The sequence below is a fragment of the Orbicella franksi genome, chromosome 10 (assembly GCF_964199315.1).
Source record: "Orbicella franksi chromosome 10, jaOrbFran1.1, whole genome shotgun sequence".
Classification (NCBI taxonomy): Eukaryota; Metazoa; Cnidaria; class Anthozoa; order Scleractinia; family Merulinidae; genus Orbicella; species Orbicella franksi.
Window position 1 is genome coordinate 876581 of NC_138154.1, and position 11098 is coordinate 887678.

The 11098-nt window shown below is 38.6% G+C and overlaps 3 protein-coding genes across 3 annotated transcripts; 1 reads left to right on the forward strand and 2 right to left on the reverse strand.

Annotated features, from left to right (window-relative positions):
• Positions 1-551: 551 nt before the first annotated feature.
• On the reverse strand, positions 552-2609 carry LOC145500542 (uncharacterized). Its single transcript, XM_081480066.1, has one exon. It carries the CDS (start codon positions 2506-2508, stop codon positions 802-804), a length of 1707 nt encoding a protein of 568 aa, XP_081336192.1. The 5' UTR covers positions 2509-2609; the 3' UTR covers positions 552-801.
• A 33-nt stretch (positions 2610-2642) lies between these two features.
• On the forward strand, positions 2643-4764 carry LOC145500543 (uncharacterized). Its single transcript, XM_081480067.1, has one exon. It carries the CDS (start codon positions 2733-2735, stop codon positions 3138-3140), a length of 408 nt encoding a protein of 135 aa, XP_081336193.1. The 5' UTR covers positions 2643-2732; the 3' UTR covers positions 3141-4764.
• Positions 4765-4971: 207 nt separating this feature from the next.
• Positions 4972-8720, reverse strand: LOC145501311 (uncharacterized). The gene is made up of 5 exons (XM_081480795.1): positions 8476-8720; positions 7307-8368; positions 6127-6367; positions 5737-5833; positions 4972-5422 (listed from the first exon to the last, which is right to left on the reverse strand). The coding sequence occupies exons 1-5, from the start codon at positions 8613-8615 to the stop codon at positions 5091-5093; spliced, it is 1872 nt and encodes a 623-aa protein (XP_081336921.1). The 5' UTR covers positions 8616-8720; the 3' UTR covers positions 4972-5090.
• Positions 8721-11098: the final 2378 nt, after the last annotated feature.

The following is an 11098-nucleotide window of genomic DNA, read 5'->3' on the forward strand; positions in this document are numbered from 1 at the left end:
GGAAGAAAAAAAGGAAAAAGGAAAAAAGGAGAAGTTGTTACAACACGGGGTATTCGTATTTCCTAACCCATCCAAGCAGGACCCGCCGAACAGGGAGTTACCTTTGTTGAGCGGTCGAGACACGATGCTCTCCTTGTGGTATTATGACTCTACGTCGGACATATATATATTTTAATTTCTAAGGTCTCTTAAAAGGTAACAAAGAAAGACAAAGAAATCTGATATCGCCTGAGAAAATAAAGAACGAAAAAAATAGGAATGAAAAATGAGAATCCAATTGTATTTGCTTTTCCGATTGGACAAGAAGCCGTACTAATATAGACACTAATATACAGTAAACACCCGCATATAAGAACACACAATTTCAGAGGTCAGACTGATTGTGTTCTTATTTATCGGATGCTTAGTGAAAAATCAGCTTCAGGATGTTCTTAAATGTTCTTAAATTTTTTTAAATTCAGTGCTGTACAGCATAAAAAATGTTGCTAGAAATTTTAATCATGTTTTTGGACAATTACATAAATTGATGGAACAATAATTAGAAACCTAATGTTCAAATAGGTCTACTGTAATCAGTAATGTAACAAAACAGTAACAAGAAGGGTGTATGTATAGTTCTGTGGCAGATCCATATGCTGCCCCACCCTTGAAATGCGTAAAGTAGAGGTCCACTGTACATCTGCAAATCTGAAAGTCTGATTTACTACTGTGTTGACATGTACATCAGCAAAACAATAACATTAAGGGTTTGTACTCTTGTTATTGTTTGTAGATCTGTAACCCAAAAGCCAGCTGTGCATCTTAAAAACTGTATTCGTCCAAGCCCTGGGGAGAGATTTTCTCGTCTCCTGAGCCATCAGTTGTCATTAGGCAGCCGGTCTTTTCAAAAAGCCGTCTTAGAAAGTCTTTGCTTTCTTTTAGTTCACTCCAGGCTTCCCCAGTCCATTGAGTCATAAGTATTCGCCTGTCCTTTGCAGAAAGTCTATCATGCCATTTTTCAAGATTGTCATCTATCTCCAACCACCTGTCCATTGCAGCAGCAATTTTCACTTTCATCATCCTTCCACATCCTGCATCAATTGGCTGAATTTTATCAGCATGGTTTTCTGGTAGTATGTACACAGAAGTACTGATTTCATTCCTACATGTCTCGTGGAACTCTTTGGTTTGTTGGAAGGACACGTCTACAAATAACACCTTTTCCTGGTCAGTTTTTCCAACCCCAGGAATGAGTGTTTTCTTGCACCATTGCATATTTGTCACCTCATCCATCCAGGCATTTTGCTGGAAATACACATCAACTCTTTTATCATATTGTTCTTTCTCTTGAGAACTAACATTCCCTTTCCCTCTAAACACAAGGGAAGGCTTTACATTCTGTTCTCCTTTACCTCTTATGCAAAGTTGCAAAGTGGCTTGCCTTTTATCCAGACCTGATGATGGTTGTGCAACCCAGACTTGTTTATTGCCATGTGAGTCATAGGTAGTCCCTTGGTCCACCACGAATGGAAGAGGAACCTGGTCCACATTGTACCTGTTTTCAGGAGTCCACCTGCCATATTTGGGGTCAGTCATAGTTGATCTGTTCCACCTCCTCTGTGTTTTCAGGGATTTCCTCAAATTTTGATGGAACTTCTGGATGGTTAACCTACCATGATCAGCAGAGTTTTTCTTCTTGTTTGTTCTTCTTCTCAGTACTATATCGTGCCTTTTTTTAAACCTTTGGAACCAGTTAGAGCTTCCTTTGAAACTTTCACCCTCCTTTTCCCCATAAGTCATCTCAATTTTTGCCTTCATCTTTTTCCTGAACCACAGTTTTGTAATCTTGCATCCAGCTGCTCTACGAACTTTGAATTCAGCAATCAATAGATTAGCTGCAAGTGGATACCTCTCACTCTGCTTCGATCGCCCAGCCACAATTTTTCTTCTCTGCCTTGCATCTCTTATATTCCCAGAATTTTTTCCCTTTTTATTTAGTTCTAGTTCCTTCAGAATTTGGTTTCTGTTTTTGTTCCACTTTTGAATCAAAGATCGATGAACTCCTTTCTCTTTTGAGACGATGTTGTATCTATGTTTTGATGATTTCAAAGAATCAAAAAGATCCAGGGTTTTCTTTTTGAATTCAACTGTGTACGATTTTCGCTTCTTACTTCCCCTTCTCTTGTTTCCAAGACTTTCGACTTTGTTACTGTCTAGAACAATGGGATCATTACTTCCTGACTGGCTAGCCTCAGGCAATGAGCAATGGGCATCTGCTTCCTTTCGATTGGCAAACATATTCCCTTGCTTTGAACCCTCGTGTGAGTTCTCGGTCATCGGGTGTTTCAATTTCATGTGGCTGTCAAGGTATTGTTGACCTCTGAATGATTTACCACAGACGTTGCATTTTACTTCAGCGCTTTTAGATATCTCAGCTGTCTTTTCCATCGTTGGCGTGATGTCAAGCATACAACCATTCTTCAATTCTACTTTTTTTCGAATGCCACAATCGAATAAAGTCCGATTCATCTTTGTTTTAGCTTAATATATTCAGCTCATAAAAATTCCAAACAGTGAAGTTCAACACACGAGGAAGAACACTTTGTGCGCCTCTGCATTGGCCAGCGGTTTCCTTTGTTATATTACCCAGGAACCACTTTGAGCACTGCCAGGTTGTGCGAGTGAGGAACCATCTTGGAATTTGTGAAAAACCTTGACAGATTTTTAAGGATAAACCCACACACATTAGAATAATGACGAATGAATATGAACTATATTTAGAGGCAAGCACAAGGGGTTATCATGCTTATTTCAAGGACGCCACAGTCTACATTGGAGAGATTCTTATATGTGAAATGGAGCCCAATAATCACCACAGCAAGTATGCAGTTGTGGTAAAAAATGAGGACGACAGGATTGTTGGTCATGTCCCTATTGAGCTTTCTAAACTCTTCTTCAAATTTCTATCAGAGTATGGCAAAATTGAAGCAGAATGCATTGGAAGTAGAATAAACAAAGGGCGAGGAAAAGGACTAGAGCTACCAGTAGACTTTAGACTAGTTGGGAATGCTCGATATCTCAAGAAACTTCTCAAGAAATTACAGAAAAAGAACATTGAGTTCGATTACCAATGGAAGCTGAGCAAGATACAGAAGTGTTGAGTTTGAACTTCAGTTATTTTCAATAAATTTGAATGACATAATGGGCAACAAAAGACTGGACAAGTATTTGCAAGCTTTGATCAACTACAACTGTGATTGACCTTGATACAGCTATGAAATCTTATGTTTTTCTCTATCAATACAGTAGTTTATAGTATTGTAAAGGCAAAAAATGTAATTCATGATATTAGATATTCTGAAGAGAACAAAGGTGCCCAAAACTTAGCTAATACCATTGGTCAGCAGGTGTGTTTATGGTAATTTGTGTAATTTTGACACCCTTCCCATTTTATAAGAACATTATTTTTTTCCAGGCTGATATTGTTCTTATAAAAGTGGTGCTTTATTTGCCAAATTTCAGCCTGTTCTTAATCCATGTGTTCTTATATGCGGGTGTTTACTGTAGTCGCCAATAACTTCATGAATGTTTTCAACGGTGTTACATCTCCTGGTGTGTTCTCTTACCTTTAACAAATGGACGTCAGTTTTTCATGCGTCTGTCCTGTTATTGATCATGAATTTCATCATAAGATTGTCAAAGTAGCTGTGGATCCACGAGGCAATATCTGCAAACTACTTTGACAATGTTATGACGAAATCATTGTCAATAACAGGACAGACGCAATTTAACAAATTGTCCAGTTGTCCACTCTCGCTCGTTGACGCATCACATAAACTATAAATTCATGTCTGTCCATTACTGACAATAAAATTTAGCCAATGAGCGTGCGAGAATTTCTGCAGTTATCGTGAAATTGCTTTTTGCCAGTGGGCCTTAAATTTTACTTAACCTACGGATTGAAACCTCAGGTCAGTGGCATCAAAATTGTCACTGTTAACAGACGCTCCATTTTCCAAGTTGACTGACTCATAGCCACTTTGATTCACTCCCAGACCCAGCTCGTCGCATGCTCGCTTTTTCGATAGTTCCCACTGACGTGAACCTGGAACCGGATAAAATTATTGTAGCCTAAGAATTTTCGCAAATAAATGGTTCCAAAATTAGTGTCTAGCAAATATAATTCAGTTTCAGTACTTGATCCTTTTTGGCTTAGAAAATGAAAAGCTGGAAGTTTTACCAGTGTTGGACTTGGAAGTGGAGCAGTTTGTCCCAGAAGAATGCTGTTCATGGTTGGTCCATACTGACAGTAGGTAGGGTTGCTATTTTGCCCATTGCCTCCCCTAATCTGGCAAAAAATGTTTTCTACCAGGTCACTGTTTACAAACATGGACTTAATAGTGCAACCAGGGTTCAGCTGAAATGAAATGAGGCAAATTTGTTCAAAGCCAATAATCATGGACTTCAAATCAAATAAAAGCTTATCAGAAAAAATTAATTTGTTCCTTTCTGATGCATTTAGGTCAACCCTTCCACTGACTTCTACCTCCCAATCTTCAATCCACTTCAAAACTCTCCTGTTTTCGATGAATCTTTCATCTTCGGTGCTTGCATATGGCAGTGGACTTGTGAAATTTTTTACTAAAATGCTGGTCATTTGCAGGAGTTCCACAGTCGAGTCCAGGTGTGTTGACTCTTTTTTGTGCCTCTTGAGATCATTCTGATGTGCCTATTAGAGAGGACATCAAGCTTAAGTACTCTCACCATTCTATGGAACTACATTTCATCCATGAAAATTAATATGGGAGTGCATTCTTCTACTCTATTAGTTTTCATGATCACAAATTTGCAAAATCAGAAACAGTTATCCAGTTCAATAGGAGTATTTTGATCCAAAAAAAATTAACTTTAATTAGAATTATCTTCTGTGGTTATCTATTAGAGCCTGACGTACTAGTGTGTAGTAATTGGATGCTTGTGGGAGATTGCAAAGCTTTGATATCATTACCTTCGGAGAATTTCACCAAGAGTATTGTTAATGTGGCCCACAGTTAAATCACTGCAAATTCTCAAATATTAATGCAACCTTTTGCTCAGTCATGTATTGTTAGTCATCCCCTCAACAACCCAACAGTAAGAAATAGTTTTAATACAAGAGGTTGTCCAGTGTGGATATTTGTTGTGGTGTATTTCTCCTTTACAGCATCCTTTCCTTTGAAGTGCATTTGTATGAATGAACGGTTTGCCTGACCTCCATTACAGCAGCCATAGATGACACTAAATCCTGGCATTTCCAACCACCCAACAGTCTCCCAGAATTTGATGTAAAGAGTTGATGGGTCAACTTCACGAGTTGGATAATGAACAATAGGGAAACGAAAACCAGTGTTTCCCAGGTAAACAAATTGGAGAACATGTGTTGCTGTTTGCACTTTAGTCTCACCTGCAATAGGCATAGGACTACCAATTAACACACAATAATTAATGCATCATTACAATGTTTCCCATTCGTTGATAAATTAGAAGTATAAGAAATGTAGAAATTTTGTGATGTATAATTCTGAATCAATTTTCACTTTAATAGCTGTCTGCTGTACTTGAATTAAATTATATTGGGATACATGTAGGAACATGCATAGCTCTGAAATTATGTTCAGTGAATAGAGCGAAATTGCTTCACATACATGCTAAATTTTATTGACTTACTGCAAATGAGCAACAATAAAGTTCTGTGAAAAGGGCTATTAAATTTCTTACCTGTTTGAATCAAGTTCATGTCATCATATTCAGATCCAAGCTCAACAAGCCCAACCAACTGCCACTTGCCATTAAAAGACTTCATCTGAAGGTCCTCCTAATGACAACAGAATATGAAATGCTTAAAACTTAATAACAATACCTTTGTTTACTTATTCATGACTTCAATTAGCACTTAAGAACAATATTCTTAATTGAGTTTTGAAAGTATAATCAGGCAAATTAATACATACTTGGTGGTTTGGTTTTGGTTTTACGACACTCAACTGAAAACCACTTTTATTACTTATTTATTGCCAATAAATCATGGTTAGTAAAGAACATTTCAGTAACATCAGAAACAATACAACTGTGATCACGATAATTGCAAAAATTGCCAGGAAATAGCACCTGTATTGCCATTTCATCTAGTATAACACCTCCAGTTTTCCCTGCTGCGCCAATACTTTTCTTCTCTGCCTCATGAACCATCCACTGGAGAACATCTTCATTACAACCAGGTTCTTGACTGGTTATATTTTTGTGGTACTGCAACAGCCTTCCAGAAGGAAGCTTCAACATTCCACTTCTTTGGAGTTCTTGATAGGCTTTGGGACTTCTGCGCCATATTGAGAGACACAAACTGATGACTCTGCAAGAAAGATTAACGGCTTGCTATTTGCCAAATTATATTGAGCTACATCTAGGGTGAGTTTACAGTCAAACCTTGCTTGTTACAGTTTTGTTAAGATGGATGGGTCAAAATAATAGATTGATTAAATAAACTTAGAGGAATAGAAAAATTATTCTTATAAAATTTCCAAGGAAATAATTATGAGAAAATGGATGTTTCACTGCTTTCTAGAAGTCAAGGGAATGGATCAGGCAACCAGAAGCAGCTTTCTTTACCTCTGTCACATGAGTTGTGACTTAATCCTCTATGTACATACTCAATGCAGAATGCAATATTTCTAACACATTATTTGGTACTTTTATAATGTGCATGTTCAGGGTTTCAGAATTCTTAGCTGCCAGTTTAATTTAAATTTGCAAAATTGAAACATCTCCTGAAAAGCCCCATTGGGGATAAGTGTTCAATTAAGATGTTTTAATTAATTTTGGTAATCACACTACGGCTGCAATTTGGAAAAATTCCAAATATCACAAGTAGTGTAATAAAATTACTTATTAATTGCTTTAGCTTTCATAACTAACAAAATTTTGATTGTATCAGAGCATTAATTTGCACTGCAGTACAAATTGAAAATTAACAATAAATTGGTCTGCTCTCAGCCAATCACAAATATATGAAGTAATTTTCTCACTCGTATAATAAATCTGTTTATGTAGTAAATTATTTAATTGATAATTTCAAGCAGTTTTCAATTGAGTGTCAAAAGTAATCAGGTAATTATTCTGTTTGTGGTTTTGGTTTTACTACAGTTTGATATTCATTGTTTATTCTAATCAGTAAGTAATTATTTTGGTTTTCATTTTACGACACTCAATTGAAAACTGCTCTATTTATTTACTTATTTATTTATTTATTTATTTATTGACGATATCTCAGACTTAAAGATTTCAGACTTACTTTGGATGCCATCGGTGACCTGTTGGGCCTTTGTTGTGCAGAGCATCAGCTTGCGCTTCCCAAAATATGCGCATTCCCTCAGGTAACTCTTCTTTTACTACATTGTTAAACAAGGAAACAAAGTCCTCGTGGTCAGACTCTTCAAATTCTTTCATTTCTAATTCAATTCTACGATACTTCTCTCTCCTTTCCAAGTTGACACATTTTTTCTTCTCGTCGTGGAGTTTTTCAATTAGTTCTTCCCTTGACATAAGGGTCTCAGGTTTCCTGCTCTTTTCCTTCTCTACTTGACCATAACTTTGCTCCTTAGCAGCTGCCCTAGTTGATCTTTTTAAACCATAGCATTTTTCACACATTGCACATTTGGCTGTTGGAGCATAGACAAGGCTGCATTCTGGAGACCTCACCCTAAACTCCACAATCTCCCTGTTGTCCAAGATCCACTTCTCAGTTACTAGTTCTACAGAACTTCTCTTAAGAATTTCCCCATTCGAGCAAGGAAATCCTTTACAAATGTCTACTTTAGAAAGCACAGAAAAAAGAATATCGAGAGAACTCTTCTTTGAAAGCTCTGATACAATGTTGTCGATATTCTCTTTGGAAACTATCTTTCCCACAACTTTCAGTTCGAAGGACCAATCTTTAAAAATAGCAACTTCTTGCAGAACTTTACGGTCATTACATAGTAAAGGAACAACTCTAATGAACTCTACTGCATTCGCACTGACATTTGATTTTAACCACTCAGGGTGACTGTAGTTGAGGGCAAATGAAGACCACGATGGAATGTCAGGTGGACAAGAGTCGCAGACAAGAGGATAATTATTCTTCTTTAGCCCAAGATAGACACGAGTAGCTGGCTTCCCTCGTTCAGTTCTTCGTTTGGTTTTCGTGACATTTGGGAAGACCTTTCTAATTACACGACCAAATGCACTCGCATCTACTGGCTTCAAATCCGGGCAGTTTTCTTTCGCCTGCCAACCATTCGCCAAATATCTTTCGTACAACTCTGCACAGGGCACATAATTTCTTTCATTCGCCTCACTGTAGTTTTCAACCAGCCTAGTTTAAGTCGAGAAAAAATTTTTTCACTACCTGACTGACGCGTACACCATCGATCTTCATTAAAATTTGAGTAGCAACTAAGCCTCTTGAACTTTTGTACTCACCATTCCGTTATTTTAAGTTTGTTTCTCGACTCAATGTTGATTCCTTCACATTCCACAGCGCTGGCTGAATTATTTTTCAAAACATTTGCAACATTAAGAGGAGGCCATTGGTCCGCCATGTTGCAACACTTTGCACGCATGTCACGAAACCCGCATTTTGACTTCCGGTCTCTCTTTCACATCCTATTTCTGTTCCCCCCAACTGGCAGAGACATACGACGAAAGCTAGTCAGAAGTTTCATCCCTTGTCACTTTATTATCCTCGGTGAGCGATCGGTTACCTCCAAGAATTTGCGAATTTTCCTGCCTGTCCCAGACTTCCGTAATTTCGGCTCCAGACCTCGCACTAGCACACCGCGCGCGTATTAAAAATTCAAAATGGCCGCCACAAAACACAAAACACGCGCGATAAAGGTAGGTTCATCTTTTATTCATGTTCTAAACGGATGTGAGGGCTCCCTGTGTACTTGCATCGAACTTAATTCGGGAAGCCGTTGGTAACAATTTTCAACGAGAAAATATGTGTTCTGAATTCAAGAGCTCTGTCCACGTAGGAAAGCTGTTACTAACATTTTGCTGTTATAGCAATATTTAGGGAAGCAAATTCAAACTCAAGGTTCAGTGTTTGTATTTAGACAGGTTTTCTCCCTGTTAATTCGACTTGTGAAAGGGAAATCGCATAACCTGGGCTATTATCACGAAGAAAAAGCAAAAAATGAATTTGCACGAAAGAAACTCGCTTGTACAGTCCTGTTTCTCATAAATCGAAGGCACACTGGTATTTTGTCTGTATTTTTAGCAACAACTTCCAGCTTCATGCATGACTGGTCACGCCACTCAATTTTGAGCCAATCACGAGTCCTGTTATATGAAAAATACATTATAGTAATTTATGCATTAAGTTTGACCCATTAGGAGAACGCCGTATGAATCAGCTGCTGCTCGTTCACATAGTGCGACAGACCCTGCCGAATTTAATATTGTTTGCCACACCAAACCTAACCTGCCAAACCAAACTGATTCAAATGCCACTCTTCTGCCATACTTAACTCATCAGTTAGGTTTGGCGCATGAATAGAGCGGCGTTTGGAACGGGCCTAAGAGGGTGAAAAAAACCACAAGTTCCCCCAATTACATACAGCCACATACAGACGTTTTGAAAATTGAACAGGCGTCCTTAAATTAACATTACATGTTCATCCAAAAGCAAGTTAAAGTTTTGAATTACATGCACAGACCTTTCAATCCTTTTAAGGCTTTATAAAACAAACGAGTGCAATGTAAATGAAGGTATGTGCATGGGCAAATGTTGCCAAGGATAAGGGTTCAACTATATTCAATAAACAAGGTTTAGTTCAAACAACTCAGCTAAATGTCAGCATTCCAATACATTTGCAGAGGCAAATGAACCTTAGCTTACACCATCATTTGAAATTCGGTTTCCAGCCATTTCCAGTGCACTGCTGTCAGATTTGACTTAATATGGGGTGGAATTCTTATAGCCAATGGAATGAAGTCTGGGTGTCTTCGTTGAATGCACTTTTGCTTTGGGCGGTAGTAGCAATTTTGATGCTCAATGGACACCTTAAGTGATCCATCTGCCTTCCTGTAAGATCTGAGCTCCTTGTTAACGACACACAGGTCATTTGGAGATGGGAGTACTTCTGGCAGTACTCATATAGCCTGGCCACAGCTGTAACACATTCTGACTTGGGTACCCTCCAGAGACTTTGAAGAGGACCTGGATCCCGACAAGGCTAGTAGTGCAGAGGCTGCTATGGAGCTGGAATTGTCAACTGGAAGGCTGTTTGTTGCGGTAGCTGTAGGGGAGAGCCGAATCTCCATAAGTGGCCCTCTTTTCTTGTTGGCTTTGCCTTTCCTTTTTGTAGATGGTTTATTTCCTGCAGATCTTGGTAACTCATTTCCCACGAGTTGATAAGGATCAGGCTCATTCCTCTTCTTCCAAACTCTTCTTCCTGCGTTAGGTTTCAAAGTTTTTGCAATGGGTCTTGAGAAGACCTGCCAAATAATGATAGTCCTCAAACTCCTTGGTCATGTGGATTATGGATGGACCAATAAAGACTGGATGTTTCCCGGATTGTTTGTTTACAAATTTGTTTATGGATTGTTTGTTTACAAGTTGCCACAGTTAAAGGTGGCATCAACTCCAAGTACTGAACAGTACTTTAGGGATGAACACATGTGGGAGAGTTGGGTGATCTGGAAATCTGTTGCCTGAAACGATCAAGGATGGGTGTGACTCTTTGATGCCGATCGTTGAAATGGGAAGTCTCGCACAAATGTTCCCTGATTCAAAAGTTCTAACACGTCATAAAAGTCATGACGCTAGGATTGCTTGCCACCATGAATTTGACTTTCTTTTCCCATCTGATAATGGAGGTTGTATGCTTGCTTACGATTTCTGGGCACATCTGCCACTGCTTTAATACCACAGGTCCCTCCACCCTCTTGAAAGCATTCCTCTACAGCCCTTCGGTAAGTTGTTGTGGAGCATTTTTTCTTCAGCTTGTGAAGAACAGGACGTGATGTGCGCATGTAAGGGGAGGAATTTTTCTCTTTTGCATTCCCATGCTTTCCCACTTTCACATGCACATCTATGCCT